Here is a 21988-nt window from a genome sequence, read left to right on the forward strand (position 1 = left end):
GTGTCAGGTATTCATCCTTCCTTGGGAAACAGCTTTATTTACAAAACAAGTAAAATAAAAACATGAAATGACAAGCCTAGGGAAGTACACAGCTAGCTTTAGGGACCCACATATAAAGCCCAGACATAGAAAGGGCCTAAAGGAAGGCCAGTTATGTGAGAGGGACTTAGAATTTGAATTCCTTGTATTTCTTGCTTCCCCCACGACTGTCCTGGGGCTGAGCTTTCCGTTTCTTTTGCTGTAAGAGACAGAGAGAGAGACAGGTTACAATAGGTAAAACAAGCCCCAAACAGGAGGCAGCCTGACATGGACATAAAAATTAAGGAAAAAAAGCACTGAAACCACATTCTTTTCTCTTCCCTCAGATTTGAATGACTTTCTTCCTCTCCCTGTGCCTCGGTGTCACTGTACTTAAAAGATGACAACCAGTGGAAGATCTCTAAGATTTTCAGGCTCGAGGAAAATAGGAAGCAGGCACCAAGTCCACCCCCCCTGTCACTGCTAAGGCACACAGCTCCACCAGAGAAGACAGACCCGACTGTTAGGCTGTCACTCCTAGGTTCTTAGATTGCGCCCACCTTCTGTTTGGCAGCATGCTCAGCCACCATGTCGCTGAAGTCTTCTTTCTCTACTTGAGCCTGCTGCTCCCGAACATGCTCCTCATACTTCTGGGTCATGGCCATGGGGTCCAGCTCCAACTCCTCAGGTGCCAGCGCTACTTCCACACCTTGCAACTCAGGGGCTGGGCCCTTCCGGCTCATAACCTGAAAAGATGAGAACCTTGTTATCTCCAAAGACTCTCAGACACCATAGCTCCATCTTTGTCACAAAATAATGTCCTCCAAATGCTTACCGTGGACATGTCATAAATGTGGGTTGATCCCATCATGGCTCCCCCAACAGTGGCTGTTCTCTTCTCTGGCAATACAGTGAACAGCTGAGGAGTTTCACTTCTGCAAAGGACAAGAAAGTAAAACCCAGTAAGGGACACAGGGTCTCCAGAGTAAAAACAAACAAACAAACAAACAAAAAAACACAAATGGCACTTAGATTCTTAGAGAATTCCAAGATAACTATAACTGAATCATCTAACCCTTCAAGAAGACTCATAAGAAAACTTGGATTAGGGATGTGTAGTAGAATCAGTGCTGATCCTATAGGATAGAATTTGTAAGGGGTGCAGAGACTAAGCTGGGGGATCTTCTGAACCAAATCAGGGAATGAGAACCAGGACTCATAAGGTTAATGTCCAAAGAGGCTGAAGTTTCATATAGAGCTTTAGTACAGAGAAGCTGTAAAAAGAACAATCTAGGGCTAGGAAAATGGTTCAGCCAATAAAAATACTATGCAAGCCTGATGACTTGAGTCCCATCCCTAGAAACTATATAAAGAAGAAAACTAATTCCACTCTCTACACTTGCTGTGGCACACTGGCGCACACACATAGACACACATATATATTTTTTAAATTTCATGTGTAGGAGTGTTTTGCCTGCATGTTTGTATGTGTACCATGTGTGTGCCTGGTACCTGAGGAAGTCAGAAGAGGTGTCATTATACTCTGGAACTAGAGTTACAGCTTTTGTACTACCATATAGGTGCTGGGAATTGAACCCAGATCCTCTACAAGATCATCAAATGCTCTTAACTACTGAGACATCTCATCTCTACAGACTAAAGGCCATTGCTCACCCACGGAAACTAACCATCTCATTGTCCAGAATACATACTCTTTATAATGACCTAAAAGATTCATACTCCATGCAATGTACCCTTATTTGTTTTCTTTTCTGTAATAAGAAAAACTAGAATTTGCTTCCTGACAAGAAGTAGGTACCAGATTTACCCATCTACATGAAATATCCAAAATCTGGACAAAATACATTAAAATTATAGTTATTCAAGGCACTAGACAAGAAAAGTAAAGAACAATGAATTAGTATTAATACAATATAGAAAGCAAATGAGAGGAAGAGGCAGGAGGATTGGGAGTTCATGGGAAGCATTGGTTTAGAGACCCTGCCTTTGAAGCAGTTAAAAAAAAAATTCAAATGAGCTGTACAGTGGTATTGAGTTTCTAGACCACAGAAGCAGGGGAGACCCATACAGAGCTCAAAGGATTCTCTGAGCTGAGAGAATGAGGTGCAAAATCTAACGAGTCCAAAGCATCCAGAGACTGTGGGACACAGAACTCAAGACCTTCTTCAAGTACTGGGGTTAGAGGAGTATGAGGGAAATATGCAACTGAGGATACTACCAACACCAAAGAGTTCCTGAAGGGTGAGCATGAACATGGCCCACTGCTCAATAGGATGGAAAACAGTGCCTATTCCCACCAATCAGGTGGAAAACCCTCCTGGGCTCCAGCGCTTGGGCTGAGAATGCAGCGTCTGGAGCCCTACCTCTGAGTCAGGGAAGACTAAACACTATTTTAGTCCTGCTAAGAAAACCAAAAAGCAAAAACCTCAGGGGATCAAACTGCCTCTAAACAACCACATACCGATCGAAGCTGGAGATGTGTAGGAATACAAAATACCCTAACCCAGTAAAGCAAATTTCACAAAGCTAAACAGCTGGTCAGAAACTACCAGGCATATAGCTTGGTGGTGCACACCTATAACCTATATTTAATCCCAGGATTTGGGAAGCTGAGACAGGAGAATCATGGGTACAAGGCCAGCTGCAGTTACATAGAACTGGTCTCCACCAAAACAACAACAACAACAACAACACACACACAAAACAAACAAACAAACAAACACAGGCCAGTTACAGTGACAATAGATTTTTATCCCAGTACTTGGGAGGCAGAGGCAGGTGGATCTCTGTGAGTTCAAAAGCAGCCTGGTCTACAGAATGTCCCAGGCCAGCCAAGACAACAAAGAAAAACCCCATCTTGGAAAAGAAAAGGGGGGAGGGGGCTGGAGAGATGGCTCAGAGGTTAAGAGCACTGTTTGCTCTTCCAGAGGTCCTGAGTTCAATTTCCAGCAACCACATGGTGGCTCACAACCATCTATAATGAGAGCTGGTGCCCTCTTCTGTCCTGCAGGCATACATGCAGACAGAACATTGTTTCTTTTATCTTATATGCATTGTGCTTTGCCTGCAGGTATGTCTGTGAAGGTGCCAGGCCCCCTGAAATTGGGGCTACAGATAGGTATGAGCTGCCATGTGGGTGCTGAGAATTGAACCTGGGTCCTCTGGGAGAGCAGCCGATGCTCTTAAACCACTGAGCCATCTCTCCAGGCCCAGACATTGTATACATAATAAATACCTAAGTCTTTTTTAAAAAGAGAGGGAGAAAGTTACAATTCATAGTAAGAACATCAATCACAATCAACCTCCAAGGCTGGAAGTAGTGGCACACACCTGTAATCCCAGCCCTGAAGAGGTAGATTAGCTAGAGGGTTAGGAGCTCAAGATCAGCATCGACTACATGAACAAGTCTCAAAAAAAGAAAACTCAGTCAACCTAGAATTAATAAATGTTGTAATTAGCAAGCAAAAACTAAGGGCCTAGGGAGACAGGTCAATAAGGAATACGCTTGCCTGGCAAGCATGGGGACCTGAGTTTAGATCTTCAGAAAAAGTGTGTCTAAATCCACCCCAGGGCAGTGGAGACAACAGCAAGCACAGGTTCTTTGAGAGATCATGTCTCAAAAATGAGGGAATAAGAGATGAAGACTCTTGTGTGCATTTACATACACACACACACACACACACACACACACACGAGAGAAAGAGAAAAGAGAAATAAAAGGAGAAAGGGAGACAGAGACAGAGAGAGAGGAAAAGAAAAAAAAAAACTCAGAAAAACAGCAAGCCAGGCAGTGGTCCCACAGGCCTTTAATCCCAGCACTCAGGAGGCAGAGGCAGGAGGATCTGTGTGAGTTTGAGGCCAGCCTGGAGTGAGCTCCAAAACAACCAGGGCTACACAGAAACCTTGTCTTGAACCCCATCCCCAAGGGGGAAAAAACAGCAAGAGAAAATGACACATTGTACACCACGAAACAAAGGTAAAGAGGACAGAAAGAAAACACTGGAGCAGCATCTCAGGAGGACTTAAAAGAGAAGAACACATTGTCAACCTAGAACACTCGCTCTATCCAAATTTGTTCAAAACTGAAGACCTTTAAAGATTATAAAGCTGGGGCCAAGATGGGAGAGCAGAAGGCCCATAGAAAAAGTGGGTGTAACAAAGCACGCCTGTTACCCCAGGGCTGGGTAAGCAGAAGCAGGGGGACCCCTGAGGTTTCCAGCTATCTAGTTTAGCAAGTTCCAGTGAGAACAACTAAAGACACCCAAAAGCAACCTCTGGCCCCTACGCAGGTATATTATATGTGCTCTTGCACACATGTGCACATGTACAAATACACAAAGGATGGGGAAGTTATTTCATGATAAAGGGTGTAGGTTGGTTTTCTTTCAACTTGAAACAAACGGGTCATCTGGAAAGAGGAAACCTTTAGCTGGGAACATGTCCTGACCAGATTGGCCTGTGGACACATCCATGAACATTTCTTGGTTAATGATTGTTGTGGGAGGACTGAGCCCACTGAGGGCAGGGGATTTTGGGTTCTATAAAAAAGCAGACTGAGAAGGTAAGAGGAGCAAGCCAGTAAGCAGCACTCTTCCATAACCTCTGCTTCAGTTCCTGCCTCCAGATTACTGCCTTGAGTTCCTTCCCTGACTTCTCTTAATAATGGACTGTAACCTGTTAACCAAATACTCTTTTCTCCCCAAGTTTCTTTTGGTTATGGTGTTTCTCAAAGCAATAAGCAGACTAGAACAGGAGTCATTCCTCCCTATGTGCCTCAGTACCTGAAACAGCTGTAAAATCATGACGATGCAGAGCCTGCCTCAAGGTCATCACACTTGCTTGTGCTTCTATCTGTGCTGGCTGCAGACCACCAGGGACTGATTCTTGCCTGATATTTAGTTCAAATACCACCTCTTCAATGAGGCCTTCCAATACTTCTCCACCATTCAACACTCTTCTCAAACCAATTACTCAAGTTTGCTCAGCTTCACCATTACTAGACAGACCAGAAATAACTTTATTCTGATCACGTGTCTGCCTCAACTATCTACCCGCTGATTTCCCATGGGCACAAGGCTGATGTTTAACAACTGTTAGGAAAGGGAATAAAGAGGGGTGTAGTAGCCCACCCCTGTAATCCCAGCACTCAGAGAGGCAGAGGCAAGTGGATCTCTGTGAGTTCAAGGCCAGCCTGGTCTACGAAGAGAGTCCAGGAAAGGCAAGGTTACACAGAGAAACCCTATCTCAAAAAAAAAAAAAAAAAAAAAGGGTGGGGGGGGGGGGAAAGCTGTGCATGGTGATGCACACTTTCAATCCTAGCACTCCAGAGGCAAAAGCAGGCAGATATCTGAGTTCAAGGCCAGCCTGATTTATAAAAAGAGTTCCAAGGCAGCCAAGGCTTTTACACATAGAAACTCTATCTTGAAAAACCAAAAAGAAAAAAAGGAATTAAAGTCAGCCAACCAACCCAGAAAACCAACTAAAGTGGAAGCCACGCCCCTACTCCTGCCCCATTGCTGCCTGAGAACTTCTCTCACCCATCCATCGCCTCCTCAATCTTCTTCTTCCTCAGCTCAATGAGTTCAGGGGTCTCCATTCCAGCAGGCACTGATGAGAATCCTCCAGGAGTGATGAGGCCACTATGAAGAAAGTGGAAAAGCACCATTGTAAAGAAGCAGCTCCCAAGACAAATAGGCTGTCTTGGAGGAGAGGCTCTTTCCTACCTGTCTGCAGGTGTGATAAAGCCAGTCTCATCTGGCTTGTCTTCATCACTTTCTTCCTCTTCCTCTTCTTCTGAGGACTCTTCATCAGATGGCTCCAGCTCTCCCCAAGGGGTCCGGTCAATTTCTTCTTCTTCAGTTTTGGTCTAAAACAGATTCCTCATTCATTCAACAGGTACTTACTGCGCTCCTATTAACCCACCTTGCTGCTCACTGAAGAGATGGAGGAGTAAATAATCTTCTAAACAAAGCTACACTATACCTCAGGAAAACACAAGTTCCTTTTCAGACTAGAACACCACCATGCCCAGCTCTCGGACAATGAACTTATAGACAAACTAACCCTGACCTTCTTAGCATTGAGTAACATCAAACTCAGCAGCCTACCCATACCTGAAACTCAGCAGCATTGGTTCCAAACACGTCCCCATAAAGTGGCTTCCCGGTCTCATCTACTGGGGGTTTGCCCCAGCCACCAGCATGGTATCCAAAGGAACAGCTCTGCAGGAGAGGAAACATGAATGTGTTCTCCTAAACTCAGAAAACACTGACGCTGTAGAATCAAACTCCAAGATACAGAGCTCACAGAGGGACTCTGGAAACTAGGACTGCAGGATACAGTTGCACATTAAAAACAAAACAAAAAACCACAGGGGTTGAGCAGAGGGTTCAACCAGGTAGAGAATAACTGAAGAAGACACTCAGTGAACACCTGGCTGACCTCCATGTGCAAAAGCATCAGATGCTCAAGTGCACACAGAAATGAAAGCACAATATCTCTCTCTCTCTCTCTCTCTCTCTCTCTCTCTCTCTCTCTCTCACACACACACACACTCACTCATACAAAGCATCTAAAAAAAACTAATAAGCACCAGACTGGAGGCAACAGGATCAGTGAGGATAAGAGACAGAGATCATGCTAATGTCCTCTTTGGGATATGGTATGGATTGCCTAAATCCAAAACAAATTCTTTAAAAATCAGGACCCTAATTTATTCTCCCCGATTTTTCCTAAATGTGGAAAGTTAGTTGGTTAGCATCTATCTCACATAATAGAAATTAAGTTTAACAATACTATTTTCCCTGTAATAACTTGTCTATTGATACTTTTCAGTTTCTTTATCTAAAAATAACTTAATGCCATCTTGAGATAAAACTATTTCCATCTATCCATGTGTGTATCAAACAACTAATTAGAAACAGATTCACCAAAGAGAAAATTTAGTAACTAACCCCAGTACTCAGGAGGCAGATTTCTTGCAAGTTCAAAAGTAGCCTGATACATATGAGTTCCAGGCCAGCCAAGACTGCACAGTGACTCCTTGTCTCACAACAAAATTTATGGATAACTTGTTCTCTTCTTTGTACCTGTAAGAATGATGTGTCTGTGTGCTTGCCATGTGTGCAGAAGTCAGAGAATAACTTCTGAGAGTTAGTTCTCTGCCTCACTATGTGGTTCTAGGGACTGAACTTGGTTGTCGGGTTTGGCAACAAGCTTCTTCACCTGCTGAGCCACCTCCTCGGCCCAGTACTTGGCAACCTTGACTGAATATTTTTTTCACAAGTATGCTGTTGTTTCAGTTTGTTTTAACCTGTCCAGTTTGTAAGGTTTTTTTCATTATTAATTGTTGACCCTACCACCTACCCTAGAATTTAAGTTGTTTTTGTTATGCTTTGTTTTGTTTTAATTACTTGGCACATATGAAATAGTCTCTCATTATAGATGGATGTGAGCAACCATGTGGTTGCTGGGAATTGAACTTATAACCTTTGGAAGAACAGCCAGTACTCTTAACCTCTGAGCCATCTCTCCAGAGCCCTGGAATACTCTTCTTTGCCATGTGGGTCCTGGGGATCAAACTCAAGTGATCAAACTTGGTGGTAAGCACTTTTACCCACTAAGCTATCCCAATGGCCCCATGTCAGTTAAAAAAAAAAAAAAAAACCCTCTTAAGGCTGAAAAGATGACTCAGTAGTTAAGAATACTTGCTCTTACAGCAGATGTGGGTCCACTTCCCAGCATGCACTTGGCAGTTCACAACTGTCTATAACTCCTGTCACAGGGAATCTGACATTCTTTCCTGGCCTCTGCAGGAACCAGGCACACAGATACAAGCAAAACACCCATAAATATAAAAAAGCAAAAAAATAACCCAGCATTAGGGCTGAAGAGAAGTGGGCCCCAAGAGCTCACTGGCCATCCAGCCTAGCTGAAACAGCATGCTTCTGGTTCTGTGAGAGACCCTGTCTCAGGGCAGTAACACAGAGAACCACAGAGGAAGATAATCCATCACAACATATTCTGCTCTGACCTCCACAGGAACACATGTCCACATATTCCTGGGCATGCAACAAGCGCACACACACACACATTCCTAGTGTATGCAACACAGACAGAGAAGTAGAAAAAAAAACAACAAAACAGAGAACTGGACAGACAACAAAAATAAAATCATTTATATAAAAAAAAAAAAAAAAAAAAAAAAACACAGCTGGGCACCATTAATCCCAGTGCTTGGGAAGCAAAGGCAGGCGGATCTCTGAGTTTGAGGCCAGCCTAGTCTACAAAGAGTCCAGGAAAGCCAGGCTACACAAAGAAACCCTGCCTCAACAAACAAAAAAGCAAATGAACGAAGGGATAAATCAATACACACACACACACATACACACACACAAGCCTAACATTGGTGGCATACATCTTTAATTCCATCACTTAGGAAGTAGAAGCAGGCAGATCTCAGAGTTCGAAGCAAGTGTGGTCTAAAGAGTGAGTTCAAGGACAGCCAGGACTATATAGAGAAACCCTGTCTTGAAAACCAAAAAGAAAAAAATAAACAAAAAACTAGAAGTTGGCCAGCATGCCTTTATTCTAGCACAGGGGAAGCAAAGGCAGAAAAGTCTCTGAGTTCAAGACCACTCTGGTCTATGGCAGAGAGTTCTAGAACAACCAAGGCTATACAAAGATACCCTGTCTTGGAAAATAAAACACATGCACACACACAAAACAAAATAAAGCCAGAGGCAGCTGAGAAGGACAAACTCAGTACGAACCTCAGGGATAGGTGAATTCAGTCCAGGGATTTTAAGGTTTGGGTAGGATGGGGGTGGTCCATATCGCTGCATGGCAATCAGCCACGGAGGAGGGACTTTGTGTGCATTCTGGAGAAAAAACAGAACAGGTTATTACCTACCTTCCCCTACCCTATCTTTCCCTTGTGTTCACATCCTCACCTCCCTCCAGCTTCCCCAGCCACTTAGCCAATACTTACAGGCCCTACTGGCATCCCTAAGGAAATCCTTAGTTCATCAGATAAATCTCCAGGCTTCTTCTCCTTCAGCCGTGTCTCAAACTCCTTGCCCTGGGGAAAAGCACAGCTGGCTCTGTCTGTGACTCCACACACACACTGAGAGCTCACTGGCATGAGGACACGGCAACAGACAAGTAGCCCCAAACCCCATCAGATACAAAGTCCCATGAGGGCTACTTGGCTCCCACTTAGATTTTGGGTAGAATAGGAAAAGGAAGAAGGCCAGACTCTCTGCTGCTAATAGTGCACTGTGAAAAACAGACTGAATACAGCACCTGCTTTCTCACTTGTGAAACAAGGCCACTGGACAGGATGACCATCAGCATCCTTCTATCACAAACATCAAAAGATGTCAGTGACAGAATCACCATGGTGATTAACAAATCAAAAATCAGGGGGAAAAAAAACTAATTTTTTCTTTTACTTAGAACAAAACCTTTCTGAGAAACACCTGCCACTTTTACCATCTTAGCACTAAGCTACCCACCAAACATCACTTCAAATGCTTTGTCTATAGTTTTTTTTCTGCAAGAAGGGTTTGTTTGGAGAAAAACAAACAAACAAACAAAAAAACAAAAATGGTAACACATCCTGTCCTACCCACTGGCAGGAATGGGCAATTTTAAGGCTGGGGACCCCTGACCCAGCTTTGAAATGGACTCTACCCAAAGTCAACATCAAGCCTCAACCATGCGCCACCCCTTCCCGAACCTCATAATACAGGTCCCCATGGATTGTCAGCTTTGGCTTGGTCTGCCACTTGAAGAAGGCATCATGCAGTTTCTGGTAGTCAATATCAATCTTCCCCATCTTGGGCCGAACCTTCTCTCTCATTTTTGACTTCATGGTCTTTTGTTCTTCCTGTTAAAAATGGCAGAAGAGATGAATTACTGAGTATTAGTCAATTCTTCAGTAGAGCATCGGCTTCAATTCAAGGGACCCTCATTATTTTGGTTGGTTGGTTGTTATTTTCAAGACAGGGTTTCTCTGTGTAGCCTTGGCTATCCTGGACTTGCTTTGTAGACAAGGCTGGCCTCCATCTCACAGCAATGCACCTGCCACTGCCTCTCAGAGTGCTGGGACTGAAGGTGTGCGCCACCATGCTCAGCTACTAGGAAACCCCATTTATCTCGCTCTGAAAAACCAGCTTAACATCAAGAAGCTACTAGGTGTAACACCAGTGCCCAAAACTCAAATGGCAAAATCTATGCTGAACAAAACAGACTTACTATATGAAAGGAAGCTCAGTTTTCTGCCAGTAACTGCTCTTTTTGACTGTGTGATCAAGAGGACTGGATGGGGCTGAGGAACTGGCTCACTGGTTCACAAGTACGCGTTGTTCTTGCAGACACCATGGTCAGACTCCAGCAGACATGGTGGCATGCCAAAATTCCTCACTGCAGTTCCAAAGGTTATCTGAGACCCTCCCCCCAACCTATACAGGCACATACATACACACAAGCAAAACACCATTCATAAAAAGTAAATAAAACTAAACGAGAGAAACTGGGTGTGGTAGTGCTCACCTTTAATCCCAGCACTCAGGAGGCAGAGGCAGGTGGAGCGCTGTGAGTTCAAGTTCAGCCTGGTCTACTACAAAGTGAGTCCAAAACAGCCAGGGTTACACAGAAAAACCCTGTCTAGAAACCCAGCCACCCCTCCCCACACAAAAGAAAATTTCTCTATAAGATCTGGTTCGCAAGCCTGTAGGGCAGTGGGTCTCAACCTTCCTAATGCTGCACCCTTTAATACAGATCCTCATGTTGTGGTGACCCCAGCTATAAAATTATTTCAGTCATGAATCTAATGTAAATATATGTGTTTTCCAACCGTCTTAGGCCGCCCTTGTAAAAGGGTGGTTTGGCCTCCCAAAGGGGTTGGGAGCTTGCAAAGGTTGAAAGCTGTTGCTCTAGGGCATTTTCTTAATTAGTGATTGATGGGAAGGGCCTAGTCATTGTGGGTGGGGCCACCCCTGGGTGGTCCTGGGTTCTGTAAGAAAGCAGGCTGAGCAAGCTAAGAGGAGCAAGCCAGTAAGCTACACCCTCCATGGCTTTCGGCATCAGCTCCTGCCTCTAGGTCTATGCCCTCACTGCTTTTGATAACGAACTGCTATAAAGGAACTGTGAGTGAAATAAACCCTTTCCTGCCTTTCGGTGCTTCATCACAATAGTAACCCTAAGTAAGATAAGCATCATCTGTACCTCTAGCTATGAGTGCATCAGAAAAGAGCATACGGGTCAAGTGAAGGCAGGGAAGAAGAGAAAGAAAGCTGCTATTCGGGACAAAGAACCTCAAAATGGAAAGGGAGTGACACTCTAAATGCAGCCTCAAGGTGTACATACAGCACTGAGTTCTAACTGGAAACAGTTAATTACACTTGTAACAAGCGGGTAGTCCAGTTCTAAGGCAGGCTGCTACAGAGGGTGTGGATGGCCAAGCTCAGGTTGTACCCCAGCCAGGCCTCACCTTCTCCTGCAGAGCCTCTCGCATCTCCTGAATGCCTGTGCGTTTGATGAAGTCTGGCAGCTCAAAGGGGGGCTTTTCAATACCCCGTTTGCCTTGCAGGTACTTGCGTTTAAAACACCAGTGGCGTGGCACAGGGACAGAGTTCCGGGTGGCCTTGAGGTGAACCAAGAGCTTCGGGTCCTGTGCTGTTACATCATGCATCTCCACTACATCAGGCCGAGCCACCAGCTAAAAAGCACAGAGCAGTTTTTAGAAAGCCCACCTCTCGGTTAAAGCTGTCTTCTCTTTCTCAAAGAACCCCTATACCACGCAACTATAGAAAACCCTTCTCGTAAAACCTCTAAAGCAAACTCAGTGGGGCTAAGTGCAACTCAGCTTCCCAGCCCGACTCCAGATCTGCTGGGTCATCTCAGGTCTAACCTGCTTGAGTTCCGCCACAGTAAAGCGATTCATCCGGCGCAACTTCTTCTTGGACAGCTTAGGGGCCTCTGGCTTCTTTTCCTAGAATAAAATAACCTTAGGTGGACCTCAGGTGGAAATCAAACTGCCCAGCCCACGTCAATGCTTAAACCATCAAAGTCCTTGAGGACAACACCTCAACTGCCTATGCCCTGCAACCCTCTCCGACTGTGGGAGGCCTGACCTGTTCATCATCACTGCTGTCATCATCACTGTCCTTGTGCTCCTCCTCAAAGCCCTTCTTCTTGGGGACTGCAGAGTTCTCCATTTTGTCAAGTTTCTCTGGCTCCTTTTCTTTTTCCTTCTTCACATCATCAGTAAGCTGAAGAGACAAACCATGTGGAAATTTTTTTGTTTTGTTTTGTTTTTTAATGTACACATTGTTCTGCCTGCATGTACACCTGCAGGCCAGAAGAGGGCACCAGATGCCATTATCAATGGTTGTGAGCCACCCTGTCTCTAAATGAATTGAACTCAGGACCTTTGGAAGAGCAGCCAGTGCTCTTAACCTCTCAGCCATCTCTCCAGCCCCTGGAAATCCTATTGTTGACACACCTCCATTTTGACCCCTGAATTCAAACAACGTTCCCCAGGCTTATCCAAGTCCATCCCACACCCATCAAGCTTGGCCACCCAGAGCACACTATTCCTTGTACCTTGAAAGCCTCAAAAATCTTCTTGAAGAAGACAAAGTTGGTATCATAGATTTCAGGCTCCTCAGTTACATATTCAATCTCCACATCAGCAGCAGGGGAGTCAGAGCCTCGAGACCGAGCTGAGTCTTTCTCTCGGTCCCCAGAACTCTCTGAAGATGCTGCCCGCACCCGCTGGGGCTTTTTCTTCTTCTTTCGGTTCCGACGCTTCCGGTTTTTCTATCAAGACAAGAAAACCACCTAAGTCAGAATCTGTAGCCCATGCCTGCCCTCACTACTTCGGCACTTGGCCTTTATACAAGCAGGCAGATGCCGAAGTGTGGCTGCTGGAGCCACAGCTTTTTCAGCTGCAAATGCATCTACAGTACTTAGAATGTAAGTGGCTTTGCGACAAATGCAAGATAGCTGCAAGACACTTAGGGGGGAAACTGCATGCATCTAAGACCTACCTCTGCATGATCCCTCCAGACAATTTCCATCACATATCTCTTCTGGACACTTCCATCACATACCTCTTTTTTGGATATGGACACGGTGTCCTCCTCAGTCTCTGATGCTGACTGTCCCAGAGATGAGCGAGTATCTGTCTCCATTTCTTCTTCCTCTGTTAGGGAAGAATGTGGCAATCAACTCTCCTAACGGTAACTTCACAATCAACTTTTTCTCTTTTTGAAACAAGGTCTTACATACCCCCGGCTGGTCTCAAACTTACTATGTAGCCAAGGAGGACTTTGAACTTCTGATCCTCCTATCTCAACCTCCAAGAGCTGGGATAAGAACATTCTACCACACCCAGTTTTCTCCACCACTAGAAAGTAACTGCTTCTTCTCAGGGATGGGGAGGACAGTGAGGACATGGCCTCCGCACAACCCTGCGGCCCAGTCTCCAGCGTTAGGACAGCAACACTCACCCTGCTGGGAGTTCATCTCTTCCTGGCGGCTCTCCTTCAGCTGCAGAATCTTTTCCAAAGCCTGGGGGATCTTGGGTCCCACAGAAGGATCATCCATCTGCCAGAAACACCCAATCAGAAGGGCTGATGCCCAGTGCCTTCCTCCTCTAATTCCACCTCTTACTGTTGCAAGGCCACCAGGTGGTGACACATGAAATAGGCAAGGTGCTGTATCCTTCAGAATTCTGCCAAAATGTCTCCCAAGTCCCTAGCCCTAAAAACTCACTTTAACTAAGCATGGCTCCTACCTGTGCCCAAGAATTTAACCCACCCACACTTCACAGATTTCTCTGATAAACAAAAGCAGTCCCCCTCCAAACCACAATTTTTCTGACCATAGAAAGAAGTCAGAAGTCTCACCTCTCTGTTCTCATCTCCAGGGGGTGGTGGGGGCCCCCGAGGGCGAGGAACAGGTGCCCCCATGGGTAAAACAGTAGGAGTGGGAACCACAGGGCCTACCGGTGCAGCTACTGTGTGAAGGAAAAAGCAAAGTCCAAAGTCAGAACAGTCTCCTTGGTGATGGGTGCCCTACATGGCAGGAGATGATGAAGGTATTGAAGTGCTTCCAGGGTGCTGCCATGTTTTGGTTCTTGGCTCAGAAGCTGGCTGCACAAGTACAGTGTGTGAAAATTCATGACCTATCATAGACTTGTTATAGTTTACTTTTTCTTCTTCTGAATTCATATTTTCCTATACTCTTCTCTCATATACCATGTGCACACTGTACTCACAGAGGCCATAACAGGAAGTCAGACCCCTGATGTTGGAGTTACGAATGGTTGTGAGTCACCTGATGTGGGTGGTAGGGTCAAACTCAGGTCCTCTCTAAGATTAGCAGGAACATCTCTCCAGCCTCTTCTTTTGCTTTAAAATATTGATTTTATGTGTATGACTGTTCTTCTACATATACTTTTGTATACCACATGTGTGTCTTGTACCTCAGAGGTCAAAAGGGGTGGGGTCAGATCCCCTAAAAATGTAGTTACTAGCCAAGTAGTAATGGCTTACACCTTTATTCCCAGCACTCGGAAGGCAGAGGCAGGTGGATCTCTGAGTTCAAGGCCAGCCTTCTCTACAGAGTGAGTCCAGGACACCCAAGGCTACCTAAAGAGACCCTGTCACTTAAAAAAAAAAAAAAAAAAAAGTGGTTACTAGTTATGAGACAGCATAAGGGTGCTGGGAACTTAACCCAGGCGTTCTGCAAGAGTAACAAGGGCTCTAAATAATTGAGCCATCTCTCCAGCCCTCCCTTTGTTTTTTTAAGATAGGTTCTAAATTGCTCAAACTCATAACCCAACTCCTACAGCCTCCTCACTTCGAGGATTACAGGTTACAGATCAGCACCATCATGGCTGACTCTTACAAGAAATCATTTGGTTTTCTTGTTTTTGGAGACAGGACCTCACTATGCAGCTCAGGCTGGCTTAGAACTTCCTTTGTAAACCAGGTTAGTCTCAACCTCATAGAGATCGGCCTGGCTTCTTAAAGTATGTACCACCAAGCTCAGCAAGTAACTTTTTATAGATGTATATGCTTTTTTTTTTCCTTAAGATTTATTTATTTATTATTTATTATTTATAGTGTTCTGCCTGCACACCAGAAGGGGGCACCAGATCTCACTATCGATGGTTACGAGCCACCATGTGGTTGCTGGGAATTGAACTCAGGACCTTTGGAAGAACAGCCAGTATTCTTAACCTCTGAGCCATCTCTCCAGCCCGATGTATATGCTTTTTGTCTCCATGTATGTATGTGTACCATATGCATGCCTGGTGAGCAAGGAAGTCAAGAGAGGGCATTGCATCCCCTGGAAGTGGAGTTACAGACAACTGTAACCCACCATGTGGGGGTTAAGAAAAGAAACTGGGACCTCTGCAAGTGCAGCAAACGCTCTTAACCACCGAGCCATGTCTCCAGCCTCAGGAATCTTTTAAGTTCAATAGATATACTTGTCCTGTGAACCACAGAGGCTTTGCTTCAGGACACCACCCACATTCTGGAATCAGAGTGCTCAAGGCACAGAAGCTATACTTTCTGTATTTCATGATCATCTCTAATAATCACTCCAAATGTACATGCTATGTAAATAGTTATGCTGAAGCTTTGAGAATGACAAGTCTGTTAATGTTTTTAAATATATTTTTAAAATATATTTATATATTATATCTATGTGTATGTGTGAGAATATGCACGAGTGCAGTGCCTAGAGTCTTAAAGATGACTACAGAGCTCATGGAGCTACAGTTTCGGGTGGCTGTAACCCACCAACTGTGGATGCTGAAAACTGAACTTGAGTGCTCTGCAAGAGCTAATGACAAATCTTCCCAGCCCCAAACACAATGTGTTTGTTTCCACCTAGTTATATAAAAGGTGCTTAGGTACAGAACCAGGATATACAGAGGGCTCACTGTACTTAAAATCTTCTGAAATACTGAGAATATAGCCAAATGACAGGGCTCAGGCTTAGTATGCTCAAGACTCTAAGTTCAAACCCAGCAGAGAAATTTTTGTTTTAAGGTTTTTTAAAACTTATCTTTTGGGGGAGCAGCCTTACCAGGCCACAGAGGAAGACAATGCAGCCACTCCTGATGAGACCTAATAGACTAGGATCAGAAGGAAGGAAAAGAAGACCTCCCCTATCAGTGGACTTGGGGAGGGGCATTCGTGGAGAAGGGCAAAGAAGGGAGGGATTGGGAGGGGAGGAGGAAGGGAGCTACAGGGGGAATACAAAGTGAATAAAGTGTAATTAATAAAAAAAAAATTTTTTTAAAAAGCCTAAAAAAAAAACCCTTATCTTTTAAAAATCAATTTATATGCATAGGTGTTTTACCTAAATGTATGTCAGTCCATGCACTAGGTATGTGCTTAGTGGCAGCAGAAGCTAGAAGACATCTGACCCCTGGGGACTATAAGTTACAGACACAGACGGGTCCTCTGTAAAAGCAGTCAGTGTTCTTGGCCACTGAACCATCTCTTCAGCTCCGAATTTTTAATTATACATACATGTATGTGTCTGCATGTACACATGAGAGGCCTTGGAAGCCAGAAGGAAATGTTAGATCCCCTAGGCTGCAGTTACAGGCATTTGTAAGTCATGTAATGTGGGTGCTGGGAACAAACTTGGGTCTTCTTGAAGAGCAGTAAGTACTCTTAACCACTAAGCCATCTCTCCAGCCTCTGGGATTTTTTGTTTAAGTATTTCAAGTCAAGGTTTCTCTGTATAACAGCACTAGCTGTCCTGGAACTTGCTTTTACTCACAGAGATTCATATGCTTTCCAAGTGCTGCAACTAAAGGCATGCACCACCACACCCAGCTTGGTTTTAGTTTTCTAAAATAGCTTTTCAAGCTAGGTGATGGTGGCACATGCCTCTAATCCCAGAACAGAGGCAGGTGGGTCTATGAGTTCAAGGCCAGCCTTTTGTACAGAGCAAGTTCTAGCCCAGGCAGGGCTACACAGAGAAACCTTGTCTTGAAAAACAAACAAAAAAAGAGGGGTTTCAAGTAGTGCAGGCCATCTTTGAATTTGCTATATAATCTAAGATAACCTTGACTCTCCTGCCATTACCTCAAGCAGTAGGACTACAGGCATAAAAAGAAATGTTTTATGAATCACCTTCCTTTTGCGTCCCTTCCCCTCCAGGGTCTTACCTCGGGGCCCCAGAGGAGTACGAACTCCCAGCTGACCCATATCTTGAGGAGGCCTAGGGACCGCAGTGCCCATCTTGGCAATCTCCTGCTGTCGTTCCTGTTCCATTAACACAGCTGCCTACAAGAAGGAAGTGGAGACTCAACTTTAAAAAACAAAAACAAAAGAACTGGCAAAGCCCTGATAAATGGGTTCTTTAGGAAAAGAACAATCAGGAAAACTGAGGAAACTGAGGTTGACTCTTCTCCATTCCTACATTTACATGTTCCTAATAAAATTAGACAGCTCTCATCATAGTGAAAAATTCCTACAAACAAGTCAGAAAAACCAGAAATTTCTGGTTTCTAGAAGAGAACTAACTCTTTAACTCAACACTATTCTCTACTTTTCAATGAGTTTTTATACCAAAGATAAAATTATTTAGAAAGAACCATGAGTCATTTTCTTACAGTGACCCCTTAAAATCTGCCACAAACTAGACAAAACTAGTACTGCATACAGGTTTCCATACTTGTTTTTAATGCTTACTTCCTAATACTCCTGAATTACCCACTGGATAAAACTGACATGGGGCAGAACATCTTTTACATCATTCCTAAATCTGTATTATCATAGTCTAAATTCAATACAAATGACTAAATATGCCAGCATTCTCCACAAGCTACCAAATGATGCCACATAAAACTAACAGTAATCAAAGTATTTTCTGTAATGGATAAAAAAATATTATATGTGTTACTATCATAGGAATTCTGCACAATACTTAAAGTGAGATATTTTTCCCCTTTATTTTTTTAGTTTTTGGTTTTTCAAGACAGGGTTTCTCCGTACCCCTGGCTATTCTTGGCTTGCTTTGTAGACCAGGCTCATTTTGAACTCAGAGATCTGCCTGACTCTGCCTCCCTGAGTTTTCCTTTTTTTAAATAACTTTCCAAAAAAATTTAAAAAAAAAAAAAATCCTTTTTAGTTTACAGGCCATCCAAATACAGGTCACATACAGTGTGCTGACCCCTAGACTACAGAAAAAATGGATGTACTGGAACTTAGTGGTTATCAGGTAGCCTCCAAGGCAAACCTGAATGAACCATCTTGGTTTGGACACTAAATAATATTAAAGAATATCCTATGTATGGACCATGATGTCAAAAGTTAGGGAGAGAAATAGTACCCTCTTTTGCTGCACCAAGAGCACATGTTCCCTCAATGAATGATCTTCCTGCTTAAAAAAGACAAGTGCAAACCAGCAGCAATACAGCCCCACCAATCTTCACAAATTCTTGCTTCCTAGGATTCTCTTCTACTCTATACCTATGTTCTAATCTTCAGTCAAGACCTTCCTAAAAGGCTTGGCCTCAGGGTTTAACTTTCTGAGGTTCCATTTCCTCATCAGGGACCTAATGTGTCCTAAGTACAGGTTTCCACCTGTCCTACCTGTTTGGCACGTTCCTCTTGCTGCATCAGCAAAGCTGCCTGCTGCTGTGCAAGCTTCAGCCGTTCCTCTTCTGATAATGCCACAGGCTCACCCACTCGAAGAGGTGGTGGGGGCCCCAAATTTGGTGGGTGAGCCATAGGAAAGCCAAGGCCAAGGCCTGGTGGAGGTGGTGGAGGTGGAGGAGGAGGCTGTAGAGGAGGGAGTCCCATAGGTGGTGGTGGCATAGGAATCCCAGACAGCTATAGGAAAAAAATACAGCAATGAACTAGAAAGCATTTATTCATTTCATTGCCATTTGCTGGCGACCTAGCAAAAGAGCCAGGCACTAGTACTCAAAGTCTAATGATGTAGGAATCAAGAAAATTCACCATAGCAGAATCAAGAGAAGAGAGTGATAAGTTTAGAACACTAACCCAAGTTATTAGCTCCTCTGAAAAATATCAGGAACATACAAAACTTCTGCATTCAATTTAAGGAGGTGCAAGGACACCTCTGAAATCCATACAGGAACTTTACAAAACACATATGCATAGACATAGACACACACACACAGACAGAATGTTCTTTTTTTCTTTCTTTCTTTTTCTTTTTGTATGCTAAGCCATGCAGTCATAGGGAATGGGTTCCAGTAGCTCAGGCCCAGCAATTAGAAGCTGCTCTTGTATCACAACAGGGTTCAATTCCTAGCACCCAGATGGAAGCTCACAACTGTCTGTAACTCCAGCCCTAGGGTGATACAACGCCCTTTTATGGCCTCCTGCAACAATGCATGCATGTGGCACACAGACATACATGCAGGCAAAATGCTCATATGCATAAAAATAAATATTTTTTTAGAAAGAATAGAAACCAGGGCATAAAATGCCAATGGGCTACTAAATGCTGGAGGTATGTGATAAAAAACAGGCCATTATCCCTTAATGTCTCAATGAACAAATCTGGGAGCTATGCCTGAGAGTGCAGAGCATGACTGCTTCTAGCTAGAAAAGGATCAAGTAAGATTTCTACGTACTCAAGTTAAATCTTGAAATAATAAGTCAAATTTGGAGGAGTAGGCATTGGGGACTGAGGCAGTATCAGAACTAAGTCAGAAGTGAGGAGGTCCTAATTTTGTCTCTTTAGGCCCCACTCTTTAACTCACTGTCCCAAATGCTAGCTGTATCTCCACACACAGGAGAATGGCTACCCTGTGCAGAGAGGTTCCCATAAATAATCTCTTACCTGCGCTGACATAGGTGGAGGAGCACTCTTGTCCCCATCCTCTCCTCTCAAAACTGGTCGATTCAGCACGATGCCAGTCTAGAAAAGAGAATGCTACGGTCAGACCAGGGGGAACTATTCCATTACATAGCCTCCTCTCCCGTTTATTTACTTAACAGTATTTGCCCAGTGCCCATGTGCCAGAGATCGGGGCTGGAACCTGAGAAGCAACCGGTTCTCAGAAGAAAGGATTACAATAAAGCAAAGGCAAGAACTGACAAAACGGTCAAAACCTGACTTGCTGCGCTGAAAGAACCTTTAATCCCATCACTCGAGAGGCAGAAGCAGGAGGATCTCTAAATTTGAGGGCAACCTGGTCTACAATTCTAAGACAGCCAGGACTACACAGAGAAACCCAACCTCGAAAAACAAAACAAAACAAACAAAAAAGTAAAGGAAACGAAGACCCATCTGTCAGGAGTCTTAAAGGCCTCCAGGAAAAGTCAGACCTATCCTGAACTCCTGCCACAACACTCACCTGGCGAGTGTAGGTCTGCAGCCGCTCAACCAGCTCCTCGCGACTCCCTATGAGACCAAGCACAAAACCAGGGGGTCAGCATCATCCGCAGCAGAGCGGCAGGTCAGGGCCCAGCGGCCTGTCTCCGCCCCCCACCCGTGGGTCTCCTGGGTAACCAGGCTCCATTTCTCCACAAACCCACGCAGCCATCTCTTGACGGCCCAAGCGCCTCACCCTGGATCGGAGCTCCTATCTCTGCCAATTTGGCCTGAAGCTCCTGAGCAGCCCAGGCGCCATAGTGGCCTGGAGGTGGAGGTGGTGGCAACTGCAATTCTCCTTTGGGAGGTTCGGGATGCTCCGCCGCCATCTTAGCCACAAGAAGGCGCGCGACCAACACGGAAGCTCGGGTCAACCACTGGGCCTACTTCCCGGAACTTCCGGTAGCGTAGTCCGCCACGTCCCGCGGTGATTGGAAAGAACTTGGTCGAGACACACGCCCTTGTTCCCTTAGCCCGGAGATAGGATTCGCCACCAACAAAAGCTGCAAAGCCTTCTGGGAGCTGTAGTCTGCGGATGCACCACCTAGAAGCCGAACGCTTGCTGTAATGTACCGTACGCGGTAGTAAATGGGCCGGTGCTGCCGCGTAAGCGCTCACTGCGCCTTCTGGCCCGACACCCTCAGTGATAAGGACCTGGATGCTTATTTCCCCCAGGAGCTCCTACAGACTGCTTTTCGACTCCCGCAAGTGGGAGGTTGGAGCCGATGGCTGGGATAAAACAGTCTCTGATTGTTTGTGTGCCCGCTCCGGCCCAGGCGTGCTTGAGTGGGCTGAAAGGGGATCGGAGCCGGAAAGGGAACGGACCCGCCGGACTGAGTTCCAGCCCTGACCTGGGTGAAGGGCGATACTAAAATAAAATCCCCTTTTCTGCCTTCGAGAAAGGCTTAAAAATAAGTGTCTTTTCTGCCAAAATTTTCTCCCTTTCTGGGAACTTCGATAATACATTGAATTTTCCACCTTTCTTTTCAAGTTTTTTTATGAGTATATATGTACACCACTTGCATGCCTGATGTCTGGCGGTCAGAAGAATGTCAGATATGGAACTGGAGTTAAAAGGGTTGTGAATCGAACCCAGATGCTCTGCAAAAGCAACACATGCTCTTAACGCCATCTCTCCTCCATGTCTCGGTGTTTGTTGTTTTAAGACCAGTGTGTTTGTCATGTGGCCAAGGCTAACCTGGAACTCCTGATTCTTTGAGGACTACAGCTGTACCCTACCATGCCCTGTTTCATGGAGTAGGAGGCTGGATTTCAGATCCATGTAGCTCAGACTGTCCTGGAACAAACACTAGCCCAAGCTAACCTCTAACTCTTGGCAATCCTCCTGCCTCAGTTTCCTAAGAGCTGGGGTTACAAGTGTGAGCCCATCCATTGCCTTGTTTTAAGACTTTCCAACCCTTTTTTACCACCTCCACTCCCCAAAACAGAACAGGATCTGGAACTTAATTTTCTATCTGAAGTATCTAGCATCCGGGAGGCACTTAATACATGATTATTGAGAGGGAGGAAGAAAAACAAAAATCTACCATGGGGTTTT

General features: G+C 44.8%; 1 protein-coding gene across 1 annotated transcript; it reads right to left on the bottom strand.

Moving 5' to 3' along the window:
• Positions 1-3: 3 nt before the first annotated feature.
• Sf3b2 (splicing factor 3b subunit 2) lies at positions 4-20821 on the bottom strand. The gene is made up of 21 exons (XM_021638383.2): positions 20627-20821; positions 20414-20460; positions 19897-19974; positions 18675-18914; positions 17246-17363; positions 13956-14065; positions 13557-13653; positions 13158-13249; positions 12649-12864; positions 12177-12314; positions 11954-12034; positions 11534-11761; positions 9779-9928; positions 9029-9118; positions 8811-8918; positions 6153-6260; positions 5763-5905; positions 5577-5678; positions 854-953; positions 579-764; positions 4-238 (listed from the first exon to the last, which is right to left on the bottom strand). The coding sequence occupies exons 1-21, from the start codon at positions 20757-20759 to the stop codon at positions 167-169; spliced, it is 2637 nt and encodes an 878-aa protein (XP_021494058.1). The 5' UTR covers positions 20760-20821; the 3' UTR covers positions 4-166.
• Between the last annotated feature and the right edge of the window lie 1167 nt (positions 20822-21988).

The sequence above is a fragment of the Meriones unguiculatus genome, chromosome 1, assembly GCF_030254825.1.
Source record: "Meriones unguiculatus strain TT.TT164.6M chromosome 1, Bangor_MerUng_6.1, whole genome shotgun sequence".
NCBI classification, from domain to species: Eukaryota; Metazoa; Chordata; class Mammalia; order Rodentia; family Muridae; genus Meriones; species Meriones unguiculatus.

Excerpts from the sequence above, each read along its gene's own strand:
- Sf3b2 (XM_021638383.2), bottom strand. The coding sequence starts at position 20,759 with ATGGCGGCGGAGCATCCCGAACCTCCCAAAGGAGAATTGCAGTTGCCA. Across the intron at positions 20,461-20,626 it reads GATAGGAGCTCCGATCCAGG|GGAGTCGCGAGGAGCTGGTT; the intron begins GTGAGGCGCTTG and ends TTGGTCTCATAG. Across the intron at positions 12,315-12,648 it reads AGATTTTTGAGGCTTTCAAG|CTTACTGATGATGTGAAGAA; the intron begins GTACAAGGAATA and ends TTGTCTCTTCAG.